Here is a 15,040-nt window from a genome sequence, read left to right on the forward strand (position 1 = left end):
ATCTTATCTTTCTGTGTGGTTATGCTCAGAAATAAAAAATAAAATAAGTTGGGCTGGGCGCGGTGGCTCACGCCTGTAATCCCAGCACTTTGGGAGGCCGAGGCGGGTGGATCACGAGGTCAAGAGATCGAGACCATCCTGGTCAACATGGTGAAACCCCGTCTCTACTAAAAATACAAAAATTAGCTGGGCGTGGTGGCGCGTGCCTGTAATCCCAGCTACTCGGGAGGCTGAGGCAGGAGAATTGCCTGAACCCAGGAGGCGGAGGTTGCGGTGAGCCGAGATAGCGCCACTGCACTCCAGCCTGGGTAGCAAGAGTGAAACGCCGTCTCAAAAAAGAAAAAATAAAATAAGTTTAGTAAGATTTATTTGCTGTTGTAGCCATCAGACACCATATAATAAGGAGAATAATCATAATTTGTTCCATTCATGAAGTGCCTTTCACGCACACTATTGCTTAATCCTCATCTTCTGTAATGCCATTTTACAGATGGAAGATGCACTGAGAATATTTATTAGCCTCCCCAGCCACAACTCTGGACCAAGCAGACCTGTGTTCAAATGATTGTTCTGCATCCTGATAGCTGTGTAGCCTAGATCTATTTATTTAACTTACCTGAGCCTCAGTCTTCCCATATATAAAATGGACATAAACATCAGAGCTGATAGAAGAGCATGAACACAATGTCTGACACATTGCAGGGCGTGGTCCAGGGTGTGGAATGGAAACTGCTCTAGATTTGTACACAGTGGAAGTTTAATGGAGGTGATTGGGTACCCAGGCAAGAGAATAACTAAGAAGCCAAGCAAGCTACATGGTGAGGCAACTCAGGAATTAGGAACAGTAGAAAACTGCCACCACACCAGAAGCTGGAGGCACACAGAGGAGGAGGTCCTATCAGATCCCATAAGCAGGTGCTGGAGCATAGCAGGCTCATCGAGTGGGAGCTGGAGCCATGGAGGAGACTCAGACTCTCACCTCAAAACAGAGAGAGCAAGGGAGACACATCCTGACATCTCCCTTCCTCCTATATCCAATCCTCTCTTTAGTCAAATCTACCTAGAAGTCAGAGAGCAGAGGAGCGTGGGAACATGGCTTTCTGTGGAACCTGGAGGAGGATTCTAGGGGTGCAGGCCACAGGTCTGAGATCAGCCAGCCAGTCAACAGGCGGAGTTGCTGACACAAACAGTGGTTTTTGTTCCTGAATGGACAACAGGAAACACAAGTCCAAATTCTCTGACTCCTGTTCCTCCAGGTCCTTAGGAATTGAATCAGCAACGTGAAGAAATCTGCAGCGTAATGTTATGCTCTGTAATCAACTATGTCCACATTGTAGAACATTTTCTGCTGGTTATTTTTTCTTAAAGACTAAAAATATCCTGTCTTCTCTTAAATGAGGCAGCACCCATGTGGGTTAGGGATTTCCAGAAAACTAGCTTCCTGGAGTAAACTTTTATCACAGTTAGCAACACCAGGTTCTAACTTTTGGAGCAAACTCCTCACAAAGCAGCATGTTTGCCCATGCTTGAAGCTTAGTCTGGAATCTTTGGGTTAGTGGGAATGACTGTTTTGTTCATGGCTATATCTCACTTAAAACAGCACCTGGGGCCAGGCACGGTGGCTTATGCCTGTAATCCCAGCACTTTGGGAGGCTGAGGCGGGTGGATCACTTGAGGTCAGGAGTTTGAGACCAGCCTGGCCAACATGGCAAAACCCTGTATCTACTAAAAATAACAAAAATTGGCCAGGTGTGGTGACGCACACCTGTAGTCCCAGCTACCCTGGAGGCTGAGGCAGGAGAATCACTTGAATCCTGGAGGCGGAGGTTGCAGTGAGCCAAGATTGCACCACTGCACTTCAGCCTAGGTGACAGAGCAAGACTCTGTCTCAAAAACAAACAAACAACAGCAACAACAACCAACAGTGCCTGGCACCTAGTAGGCACTTAATAAGTCTGAAGAATGAACAAAACTTGGGGTTGCCGGTGGCTCTGCTCCCTTACTCAATGCCAATGTCCAAAACCTATTGCCTCTACTTCCTGCTTCTGCCAGCACCTTCACATTTACCTTCCCTTGAGTCAGTCAAGGACACCATCATGCCCACCCTGAGCACTTCAGCGCCCTCTGACTGGTCTCCCTGCTCCGCCCTTGTCCCCCTCAAGACCATTTTCCATCTTGCAGACAGACTTACCTTTCTAAAATGCAATCTCACCAGACCGCTAAAGCTTTCCAACGGCACCTGTCCCATCTCCAGCCCCTCCCTAGGACATACTCTAAATACATTTGCACTGCATTGGAGGTCTCGGAGCTTCGTACCCTGCCTAGGTCAGCTGCTTCCTCTGCCACAGTCTGCTGAGTTTCCTGCCCTTCCCTTTATGCACCATCCTTTCCTTATTCCCTGTGTCGGTTATTCCCTCAGCTAGGAAGACTCTTCCCCACCTTGTCCACCTTTAAGATTATATTCCAAAACCACATTCTCTGAGGAATCTTCTTCGACTTCCACAGACACTGTTAGCCACTTCCTCCTCTAGGTTTCCACACTGTGTTCCTCATGGCCGCTAATCCCAAGAAGAGCCTGGCATGCTGTAGGAATGTTTAAAATGCATGCACATTTCTTTGAAGGGGCTTCACAATCCCCTTGCACAGAAACAAGACATTCTTAGGGAGAAATTCTCCTATCTCAGTGCTGTCCACATTTTCTCTGAATTTCATGTTGTGTTCCTTACTTCCTCTGAATGCCACTGGCATCATCTTGAGACAGGATGTCCTCATGTTCAGATTCCTGCCTTGGTTGACCATCTAAGTGGTACGCTTCCTAAAGCCAGGGACCAGGTGGTCAGCATCAGGTGACAGCCTTATGGTTTATTCTGAATCACTCAAAGAGCCTAGCACAATGCTGGTTTCATGTATATCTCACAAAATTACACCTTATCCTTACTCCAAAGAAGGGTTTAAGTGCTGTAGGAACCACTGAAAGAAAAGTGAAATGAAGTCAAAGTGGAAAAGACACCTTAACAAGTACCTAGCTTCCATTTGCCAAATATTTATTGAGCACCTACTATATTCCAAATATCATGCAACCTGCTGGGTGTACAAAGTTAAACAAAACTCAATCCCTGTTTTCATGAAGCATCCCCCCAGCCCTTCCTAAGTTTGCCTGAGTCAGAATAAACGTGGCCAGGAAGTTCTCTTTCTTTAGGAAACATCTGAAATGTGTATGTAATCTGCCGATGGCAATCTAGGAATGGAAACGGCAGATTTCTACAGTCCTCAAAGAGATGACTTGCTTTTGGACGTGCGTTTCTCTCCTCCTAGTTGCCATCATCCATGATTTCTGTGTCTTTTTGATTGTTTCTTTTTTGGTGGTGGGATTTTGTTTTTGCAGTTGGTAACCTGGTATTTCTAAGAGTTATTCAGGCACTCATTCCCTCTTGGTTTCAGCACACTCCCTTTCCATCCTAAGACTGTTAGCACAAGTTTTGCTTCCTTTTCCAAAGCAAGTGTATTCATGCTTCCAGCACTGCCACATGCATCATGCTGTCACCGTCATACTGCCAGGGCCCATTTGGAAATAGATTGATTATTTTGAACATGAAAGGTGTGCCTTGGGAAAAACAAATGAATCAAATGGAAAAATGAATTAACATCATGAAATTTACCTTCTCAGCTGAAGACATGATATATTCCTGTGTTCCTTAGAGACAATCCTCTTATAAGAATGAACTCTTAAAGGAAGTCTGCAGGTAGATGGAGTCAGAGCTCAGCTCAAATATGTTTATAGAGGAATGAACATCACCCTCTGAAGGAAAAAGTTTATAAATGAAAATGTTTGGTTTTTTGTGAAGGGTGCTTAGATCGAACACCCAGATTGCTGGGGGCATCTTGTTCCCGAGCTTCTAACATCTCCATGATGATCTTAGTGACATTTGCAGAGAGTCAGTTCAGCCCCACTGACATTTATTGGGTACCAAGGGGGTGCAAAACATTGTGACATTCTTTGGGGGCTATACAGACATATTAGACAATGTCTTCAGTTCAGTCTAACAAGCAGAATAGACATCTAAGTGAATAACTAAGGAGAAAAATGTTTGTTTGGGCTTTTTTGGCAAATAATTGTTATAGGAAAAGGGGTCTTGATCCAGACCCCAAGAGAGTGTTCTTGGATCTCATACAGAAGGAATTCAAAGCGATTCACAAAGTGCAGTGAGAAGGGGCAGTTTATTAAAAGCTACTCCATTACAAAGTAGGGTGTCCTCAGAAAGCAAGCAGAGGCATGCGATTTCTTTCTTTTGAGTTTATCTTATATAGGGGTCTTGTCTATGTAAAGACTAAACTAAGCTGTGGTTATGTGAGGGTAGGCTGACAGCATGACAAAATTTATTATTCTATTGATTTAAAGAAAACTATCCTTGACATTTTAGTGTGTAGGTACATCAAAGCATAACTGTCATTATTTCGAAAGTATATATATTTACGGATATTGGGACATCCGGATTTTCTGATGTTGTAGGAGTTTGTCCTTGCAGGCATTACCAAGTTGCTTCCTTAGTTGTCAACATTTAGGACTGTGGGTTGTGACTGGCAAGGAAAGTGTCTTGCTAGTTTTAAGATGAAGTCGGTTTTAAAATGTTGTGACTCTGGTTCGCCTAGGTTCCTGTTTCCTTAATAATGTGGCCAGAGTTATCCTTATTACTAAGTATAGCATATGAGGGTAATAGACTGCAGCCACTGGGCCTACAATGACATATCCAAAAGAGGAGAGAAGTGAGGGTGCCCTGAGTTACCAGCTTCTTTCTTTTGGAGCATGGAGGGACCAGTGATTGACAGATGTGTCTTCTCAGTCACTGATACCAACCCTCCTTGATGCCAAGTATGTTCTTCCAGGTCCTAGGCATGAGAGAGGTGGAGTCAGAACAGTTCTATTAGCAACAATATTCAACCATACTGACCATACAGTATGCTGCTCAACGTCCCTTCTAGACTACCTGAGAACCTAATCACCATCTAGGACACTGTATTTTTTAATGTAAAAATATTTCAAAGCCATCGACTAACCCAAAAGATTAATTTTTTAAAAGGCAATGAATTTTTCTAGTTGGCACTACCTATGCAGGGCTTTGAGTGCAGTGGGCTGTCTAGTTTGCGAAATACATTGAATGGCTGAGAGGACATTTTCCTCAGGGTCACGTGGCACTGAATCTGAGCTGCAGCTGGATTTCTCTTGCCTATCTTGCAAAGAACACTAATATGAAGAAACTGTGCACAAAGCTCAAGCCTAGGTAGCCAAGGTTGGAAAAGAGTAACATCATAATGAAATTAAATATTTTCACCTTCTTCCTCCTTCTTCCCAGCTGGGGGGATTAAGGTAGGTATATCTCTCCATCTTCACACATGTACGTGTAAGGAGGGTGACGTTCTCAGTAAAGGGATGATGAGGTGTGTAAATATAGGCATATGGTCCAAGCGGCTTTTGCCTTAAAAACAGTAGTTTTGGCCGGGCGCGGTGGCTCAAGCCTGTAATCCCAGCACTTTGGGAGGCCGAGGCGGGTGGATCACGAGGTCAAGAGATCGAGACCATCCTGGTCAACATGGTGAAACCCCGTCTCTACTAAAAATACAAAAAATTAGCTGGGCATGGTGTTGTGTGCCTGTAATCCCAGCTACTCAGGAGGCTGAGGCAGGAGAATTGCCTGAACCCAGGAGGCGGAGGTTGCAGTGAGCCGAGGTCGTGCCATTGCACTCCAGCCTGGGTAACATGAGTGAAACTCCGTCTCAAAAAAAAAAAAAAAAAAAACAGTAGTTTTGTGGTCTCAATAATAATTTGCAAATGAAAGCGTGCACTTAAACTAAGAGCATATGTTAATTTCTAGATCACTTGGGAAGATGGCCCTAGTTTGTGGAAAAATGCAATCGGCAATTATAATATTTCCTCATGTTTAGTAGTCCAGTTTCAAAGACAGCAGTTATTAAAAAAGAAATGGATTCCTTTCTAGGATGTTGCCTTTCCTGATTCTCTTTTTCTTGCTCTAATGTTTTTAACACAAAGTTGCATGATTTGGGGAAGAAAAACGCGTCTATCCAGGCATTATATACTTTCAGCAGACACATGCATGGAGGTTCCCTGTGTGGAGTCATGTTTCCCATCCAGGTTGGGCCAAGGATAGCTAATGGGCAGTCGTGGATGTTGATGGATGGGTGTTCCAAGGGTAGCCGGATTGTGGTCTCATAACCATGCTGACTCCTGGGGCTGAGAGGGGCTATTTAGTGAAATGAAATACTACTCTGTCACGACTTTCTCACTCACAATTCAATCATGGAAAATACTTCCCCAGTGCTGTCACTGAAGTCATTACATTCAGAATTAAACATGGTGTAATAGAGCAGTCAACAAGACACCCGAGGTGCTATTGACACATCAGGTCTCACTTTCCTAACCAACTTTCCCATGCAGGAATATGAAAAGCCTGCCAATCAGGATTCTTTTTCCTTCCTTTGGAATTCATCTTGTCACTCCCTGTCCTTGATGAGCTTCCAGACCCTGTTCCCGGGCCACATGGCATCAGTGTGTCAGCAAAGTTGTTCAACTTTCACCCTTTGATGCCCGACATTACTTTGGAAGCCTTCCCAACACAAATCCGAGTTGGCCCAGAGAGACCCTCGAGCAGGTTCCCCTCCACCTGGCCTACCTTCTCCTCTCTCAGTTATTACCTCCTTTGATCCACACTTCTGGCTCACACATCTCTTGTCCACCACAGCATATTTTCTGAATGTCTCCTTTCCTCATATTCCTTCAGACTTTCCAGTTTTATTCCTCTCTTGCCTCCTCTCATCTCCCTAGATCCCTTTCACCATCTTCTACCTTCCTCCACAGAGGTGGCATGACATGGGGCAAAAAGAACAGGCTTCCCTGTCCCCAGCTCCATTTCCACTTCTGTCTAGCTACGTAATGTTGCTCAGCTCACACCCTCACCAAGCCTCAGTTTCCCATCTGTAAATATTTCCTCACAGGGGTTTTGTTGAGGACCCCAAGAAAACTTCATTCCCGTTACTTTATTTTCATCACTACGTGAACTGCCTTGGCAACTCTAAACAACTTTTGCAGTTTTAAAATTGAACATTTTAGCTGTGATTCATAAAATCAATAAAAAGCCACAAACTTTCTGTGTTTTCAACACCCCGATACTGTGAAAATTTAACTAGGAGACTTACAGGAAACTAAAGGTTGACCTACTAGTAGTATGAATGTTTGTGAATAGTTTAGAAACATATTTCTTCTTAGAAAGAGAAATTAGGTGATGGTATTTTCTTCTCAGGCTCAAGTGTTAGATACCAAGAGCCTGTAATAAATCACTGCTTAAATAAATAAAATGTGAAATGCTCTAAGGCAGATGTTGGCAATTGCTTACTGTAAGGGCCAGGTACTAACTACGTCAGGCATTGCAGACCATATGGACTCTGTCACAACTACGCAACTCTGCTCTTGTAGCACAATAACACGCAAGCAAATCAACATAACTATGTTCCAATAAAACTTTATTTAAACAATAGGCAAGCTACAATTGGCCCACGGACTGTAGTTTTCTAACCATCGCTCTAATAGTGATCATTGATGACTCAGAAAATCAGACATGATGATTGAATGGCAGGTTTCAGGTGACTTCATGATGATTCTGGAATTATTAAGGCTTTTTGGTTACTGGTGAATGACATCACATTTTTGTCATTGTTTTTGTTTTTGTTTTTGTTTTTGGCTTGTGCAAGTCCTCCTAAAGGAAAAATCAGTCAGATCAAGGCTTTTTAAATCTGGGATAAACTGGTCTTTGAAATAGATTTGGGCTTCTCTAGGTTTGTTGGCAGTTGGTAAACCCACCCTAATTTCCCACAGATGGAGCAGAGAAGGATCCCTTAGAGGAATCAGAAGCCCCAGGACAACAGGGAAGTAACAGTAGCTGCCACTTATTGAGCTGTCCTCCCTATCACCAACTATGACCACCACGATCTCCATTTTATACACTGTGAGAAGTTTTAGTTGACAGGATGGGTGCTTTGCCCGAGATCACACAGAAGTATTAGAGTCAGATGAATTGCTTTCCCCTTGGCCACAACATCTCAATCAACACAAATAACCTACTTAAATCACCCCTTCTTCCAACTGCCTTTACTTTCTAGTAAAAGTTATACTTAAAAAAACAATCAGCCAGGAGAAGTGGCTCACACCTGTAATCCTAGCACTTTGGGAGCCCAAGGCAGGCGGATCACCTGAGGTCAGGAATTAGAGACCAGCCTGCCCAACATGGCGAAACCCCCCCTCTACGAAAAATACAAAAAATTAGCCGGGCATAGTGGCAGGCCCTGCAATCCCAGCTACTTGGGTGGCTGAGGCAGGAGAATAGTTTAAACCTGGGAGGCAGAGGTTGCAGTGAGCTGAGATTGCTCCACTGCACTCCCGCCTAGGTGACAAGAGTGAAACTCCATCTCAAAAAAAAAAAAAAAAAAAAAATCAGTGCTCCCTTAGCCAGCCCCTACTGTGTGCTAAGCATAAAGCTTTCATCACATAATAAAAGCTATTGTCTTTTTATTTCCCAAACTAAAATGCAAAGTCAAGAAAATGGAAGCTAAGACAATTAAGTGATTTGCCTGAAGTTGTACCAGTAGTTAATTGTGAAGTCAGAATTTGACATAGTTCTCATCAACTCCAAAGCATTTTCAGCTCATACAGCTGCCATAGAGCTTAGTGTTAAAAACTATGACTCTTGAGCCAGATGGTCTGTGTTCAAATCTTAACTCCACTATTTGCTAATTGCGTCACCCTGGGTACACTGTTTAATGACTCTGTGTCTTAGTTTCCTGATTTGTCAAATTAGGATGATGATAATGGTTTCCTTCTCATTGTTTGTTATAGGGAATAAAGGGATAATAAGAACACGGTAAACCACCGGCTTTAGGTTTTTTTTTGTGGAATATAAGCTCTATGAGTACAGAAGTTATTGTCTGTTTTATTCACTGTTGTATCCCTAGCACTTAGGATAATATCTAGCCCATATTAGGCAATATCAACATACAAATAAAAAATGTCCAAAGTAGTCTTCAAATTAGGTTATGACTGGGTTCGAAGTCAGCATGAAAAAACATAGCTTTCCTTTTGCTTCACTCTTTTTGTATAACTTGGATTTGATATGGGAAACTTAATATGAGTCTTTGAAGTCTTAATTTAAACTGTAATAGTGTACACTAGTGATCGTCTTCATTCTTTCAATCTTCCCAACAAAAGTGAAGCTTTTAAAACAAAAGTGGAAGTTAGCACAGAGTTGAAGCTGAGGTTGAGCACATAGCAGGTACAGAGTGCTTTCAGATGTACTCCTCTAGTTCTTTGCTATTCCCCGAAGTGCACCCTTGCATAATTAGCTTCAAAATTCCTTTCATCCCTTATTTTTTTTTAAGCTGTCATTAACGTGTAGATTTTTATCTCTGTAAGTTTATTTTTACCAAACTTGCATGTTTTTAAATACCGTGTATTCTAAATCTAAACCAGCAGTTAGTGGCAACAGCTGCTAGGAACCACTGTAATAAATGGATTATGGGTTCCATTTACCTGGCAAGATTGCCTTTGATGTCTGCACGTCAGCAGTGAAAGGGGTTCCAGAGAACAACAAAGCCTCTGGGGGAAAGGGCAAGCTCATCCCAAGACTGAGTATGCACACAGAGGGAAGAGAAACAGGAGATGAGTGCAGAGTTGCCTCTGGAACAAACATGTTTACGTGGGAGGATTTATGCAGGGGTTCCTGAGTGGCTGAGTCCCGTGTGTCTGCAAGATCATTGCTTAGATGCTGTGTCACCTAGGCAGAAAACAATATTTAAATCTGTGCCGGATTTATGATGAGTCTATGCCAGATTTATGATGAGTATATGTGATATTCATTCTGAGTGGTGTAACTGATACCGCCTGATAGCAATGTGTTGAAGCTCTAATCTTTCTCCGTGGTTTGCACCATGTAAATTATTATTTTCATTAAGATTAAGCATCCTCACAGAATTACATAGCAGTAACTTATGTAACCACCTCCTTAGAATGTTCTCTCTCTGAAAATATGCCTACCAAAGACTCTTTTAAAGATCTTTGAAATTAGTAATTAGGGAGGCTAAAAATGAAGCGTTAATGTGGAATCCTCTACATGCTTTATAGAAAGCAACTGAAGAAAATAAAGTTTTGCTCTTGAAGGTTCTTCTGCTTGCAATAAAAATAATCTGCAGATTTGCCTGGTTTGTGTGTTTCTTCAAGTCAAGAAGAATGTCATCGTTACATTTTGGAAAAGTTAGTAAATAAATGATTTGTTTCAGTTTAAAATATCTCTGTTTGATTATCCTGTATATGAAATTATTAAGAAAACTGTCTATAAACTTAATTATCCTGTAAACTAAACTGTAAACTTTTACTCTGTGAGCCAATGAGTTAAAGAATGCCATGAGGTTGAATTTCTGCACGTAGTTCCAGAACCTAATGGTAAAACTTAGTTTTGAGTTTATGACTACAAAATAGGAATTTGGCCCAAATGACAACAATAAAGAAAAATAAGATTAACCTTGAGACAGCGTATTTATAAAGTATAATGAGCAGGAAAATATGGTAAAATGCCCTGATGTTTAAACTTCTATTAAAATAACAGCGAAAAATGTCCAAGCATTTGTTATGCAAGAGAAATTATGTGCAAAGCATCTTACATATGTTATTTTATTCTCTTTTCCTATGAGATAACTAGTAGTAGTATTCTTATTTACTGATGAAGAAAAATGGAAGGAAATAAGGATTTGTAAAGGTCAAGTAATTTGCCAAAGGTTGCCAGGGTTAGAAGTAGTGGAGTCAAGTTTCAAACCCAGATCCTCTGCCAGTGGAAACTCAACTCTTAACCATTGTCCATGACAAAAGCCTAAATCACTAATGAGACTGGCAGCAAACACATTTTTAGGTTGAATAAGGAAATGGTTACATAAGGCAACCTATAAGTATAATCATATTCTAGATAATATCATAAAAATGAAGAAATTATATTCAGAATAAATAAAAACCATTTGTGTTATGGCCCTAAAAATAGGGTTGGATAACTAATATTACTTCCACTTGATATAACAATTCTAACTTTTTAGAAGGCTGAAATTCAGGGAATAACCTTATGGTGCCTTATAAGCTTTGTTTTTCCATTGAAATTAGTGTTTTTACATCTTATTTGAATTCATTGTCTAACCAACAAAGTTCTCTATTAATGTTTTTATTTGGGGTTTTTTGTAGACATGACAAATTCAAGCTTCACAGAAGTTAAGAAAATCAACTACTATGATGCAGCTAATTGGTAGCAGAAATATACTTCAAACCTAAGTTTTATGATTTCAAGTCTAACGATCACTCCTGTCCCTTCAGCTATAAAACAGAGTGAGAACAGAAGTGGCTTGTGAAATCAATCTAACCCAGGATTTCTTCTTTCTTCTCATAGGCCGCTACCCGCAGGAGAACAAGGGCACCTACATCCCAGTGCCTGTAGTCTCAGAGTTACAAAGTGGAAAGTGGGGGGCCAAGGTTGACATGAGAGAGAACAATTCTGTGCGGCTGTACGTCCAGTCTTCCCCCGAATGTATCGTGGGGAAATTCCGCATGTATGTTGCCGTCTGGACCCCCTACGGCATACTTCGAACCCGTCGAAACCCAGAAACAGACACGTACGTTCTCTTCAATCCTTGGTGTGAAGGTAAGAGGCAGGCATTTCGTTTTCTCATTTAAAAATTCACCTATTTGGCAGGGTAACATGGCACATGCCTATAATCCCAGTTCTTTGGGAGGCCAAGATGAGAGGATCACTTAAGGCCAGGAGTTCCATACCTAGTCTCTAAGAAATAAAAATTAAAAATTAATTCGGTGTGGTGGTGCCCACCTTACTTCCAGCTACTTGGGAGGCTGAAGTGGGTGGATTGCTTGAGTTCAGGAGTTAGAGATTACAGTGAGCAATTATCGTGCCACTGCACTCCAGCCCGGGCAACACAGCAAGACCCTGTCTTGGAAAAAAAATTCATGTATTTCCAATACATCTCTTTTTGGAGGAGTAGCAAGATTATTCTAAAGACATGTACCTCTCCTGCATATACTATTTTAATGATTGAATGAGCAAGATAGAAAATTCATCCCCATTGTATATGAGGATAAAACCTCTATGTGAAGTCAATGCTGCTATGCATTTATTTTGGGATTAATTGAAGATTATGTAAAATCACACAGTTATTTATGAACTATTTAACTGCGGTTTTTGTAATTAAAAGTAATTGCAAAAACCGCAATTACTTTTGCACCAACCTAATAGATGTTGATGGTATAATCTTTGGATGCTTTTGTTCTATAAGCAGACTGGGCTTATTAAACTTGACTATCAAAATTATTAGAGTCTATAACTCTGAATTCAGAAAAATTAAATAAAGTCAACACTGTTCATAGTGAAACTAACTTCTCTATCCCCCTATTTGAAGAACAGAAAGTCTATACATCTAAAGGATTCCACAAACTTGTTTATGTGCATAGTGGGTACAAATTTTGCAAACCATAACTCTGGATGTGCAAAGATATAACTGTACTTTAATACAATACAACTTGATCTCTAGTGCTATTTTCAGTCTTTCTGTCTGCGGCAGAAGCTTAATCTAGTTATATTCAAATAAACTCAGTCAAGTTCAGTGATTTCTCTATCAGTTCTCTTTTGGGCCTCAGTCACACACAAAATTTTCTTCTCATCTTCGTCTATGCTCTTTCCTACCTCTCCTCTGCTTCCATACTTGGTATAGGGCTGTTTTAAATTCCAGAGGCAGATACTGATGTTGCAGTAGCATCGATGCGGGAGAGACCACTTGTAGGTCCTAGGAAATAAGGCAGTGAAAGCTATAAAAGCTCAGATGGGGGCAGGAGACATCCCATGACATCCTACCCCGTATGCATCACGCTCCAACATGTTCCAGAATGAGCCTACATTATTGCTGATTTTGAATGACCCTTGTTTGTGAAAGCTGCATTTGAATCAGGGTTAATCTGTCCTAGATATAGAAAAGTGGACAACAATATTTGCTACTTATCTAGAACATACATCTTGGTCCTACTGACCTTTTCTTTGATTAATATTCATATTTATTTACTTTTTGTAGAGACGTGGTCTCACTGTGTTGCCCAGGCTGGTCTCAAACTCCTGGGCTCAAGCAGTGCTCCTGCCTCAGCCTCCCAAAATGTTAGGATTACAGTCATGAACCACCATGCCCAGTGTGGCTTGGGAGTTACCTGTTCCACTAGTGTTGGCAAATGACACCAAGCTATTCCTACACTCCCCATATATCCATCCTCATCATCTTGTACCCAACACTCCTATCTATGAGACAGATATTCAAGGCAAATGGTAACAGGAAATGTTAACTGGGCATATGCAGTTCAAAAATGAACTCCTGTTGGTAGTAATCTTATCAACCAGATATAAGGCTTTGGCAACTAGTTGATGAGGTGACATTACAAAAATGAAAAGACTGAGAGACTCATAGTAACTGATATATGTTAAATTGGAGATAACCATAGGTAGACAAGCAGAAATGACAAGTAGGTATATGAATCTGAAGAGGAAAATCAGAGATGTATATTTGAGAGCTGTCTGCACCTAAGGAGAAAATATAGAAAAAGAAGGAAGTGAGATATAGTATCCACCCTTCAGGAACACTATCATTTAGGAGTCCAGTAGAGAAGAAGTAAGCAAAAGAGAATGAGATGGAGCGTATGTAGGAAGCACCCTATTCTGAGAAAATTGTATTTAAAAATCTATACTTCTAAATTAATCAGGAGTTTGCTATTTACTTTCTTTGTATTAAACAAAGAAAATCATAGACTTCGTATAACTGTTCAGAACTCTAGAAAGTTTCAGGAATGCTATAATTTACCCAGACCTTGGTTTGTTTGCAGCTTTTCTGGATTGTATAATGTGTGTAAAATGGGATACATGTCTGCATGCATTTCAACTTATGTGGCCACTCTTCCTGAGGGCAAAAGGGTTAGTCATGTTGCCTGAAACGTTAACTTTAAGGATAACTATTCAGGAGGAGAACAATATAATAACCTAATTGCTGCCTTGATCTTCAGTTGTATCCATGATGAGCAGTTTCCAGGTACCTCTGTTCCAAAAGAGTCGCTTTGGTCTAGAGGTGCTTTTGCCCTAGAGGCTATAAAGGGACCTCCCCTAGGTTTTCAGTGCATAGAAAGGATTAGAGAAAGGTGGGACAAAAACCAGAGACCAATTTGGAAGCTGTGGTCTAGGAGAAAGATGATGATAGACCAAACAATGGTGGCACCAGTGGAGATGAGAAGGGGTTAGATCAGAGATCTATTTTGTATTTAAAACAGAAATACAAAATGGTATTTTTGCACAGGGATCGAAGATGAGAAGTAAAGAAATGAGAGAACTCAATAATAATTCTAGATTTCTTGTTTGGCCAGTTGGGCTGATGGTGGTGTCATTTTCAGAGCTGGGAAGACTGTGGGAAGTGGAGGGGAAGCACTAGGGGCGAAGCTAAGAGTTACATTCAGAAATGTTGATTTGGTGATGTCTATGAGACATCCGAGTGAAAATGTCAAGTAAGCACCTGAATAAAGTGAATCTAGAACTCAGAGGAGATGGCTGAGCTAGACATGTAAACATGGGCACCGTTAGGAGCAATAATGAACAAAAATGATTCAGGGTCATTAACAAGTAAGAGTCAAGACTGAGCAGGAGCAGTCAGTGAGGTACAAGAAGATCAAAAGAGCCTAGAGCCGGATACATCGATAGATTCAAGACAGCAGTTAACGCCGTTGAATACTATGATTAGCAGAATAGGATAAGGTAGGAAAGTGGCCATATAGTGTGGAGATTGGATGTCTTCAATGCTCTTGAAAAGGACTGTCTCGCTAAAGTTATGGGGACACAGGCCAGAGAGATGGTCATAGGCTGCGCTGTAAACAGGAGGCGAGAAAGTAGAGACCGCAGGAAATGGCACC

At 41.2% G+C, this 15,040-nt stretch overlaps 1 protein-coding gene across 1 annotated transcript in view; it reads left to right on the plus strand.

The window, feature by feature from the left end:
- F13A1 (coagulation factor XIII A chain) overlaps positions 1–15,040 on the plus strand; it is a 164,325-nt gene that overhangs the window by 36,587 nt on the left and 112,698 nt on the right. The window contains exon 4 of the mRNA XM_017526763.1: positions 11,487–11,738. Coding sequence (XP_017382252.1) covers positions 11,487–11,738 — 252 coding nt within the window. The remainder of the gene's footprint in view (positions 1–11,486; positions 11,739–15,040) is intronic.

This window comes from Cebus imitator, unplaced genomic scaffold (genome assembly GCF_001604975.1).
Source record: "Cebus imitator isolate Cc_AM_T3 unplaced genomic scaffold, Cebus_imitator-1.0 Scaffold43, whole genome shotgun sequence".
In the NCBI taxonomy this organism is placed as follows: Eukaryota; Metazoa; Chordata; class Mammalia; order Primates; family Cebidae; genus Cebus; species Cebus imitator.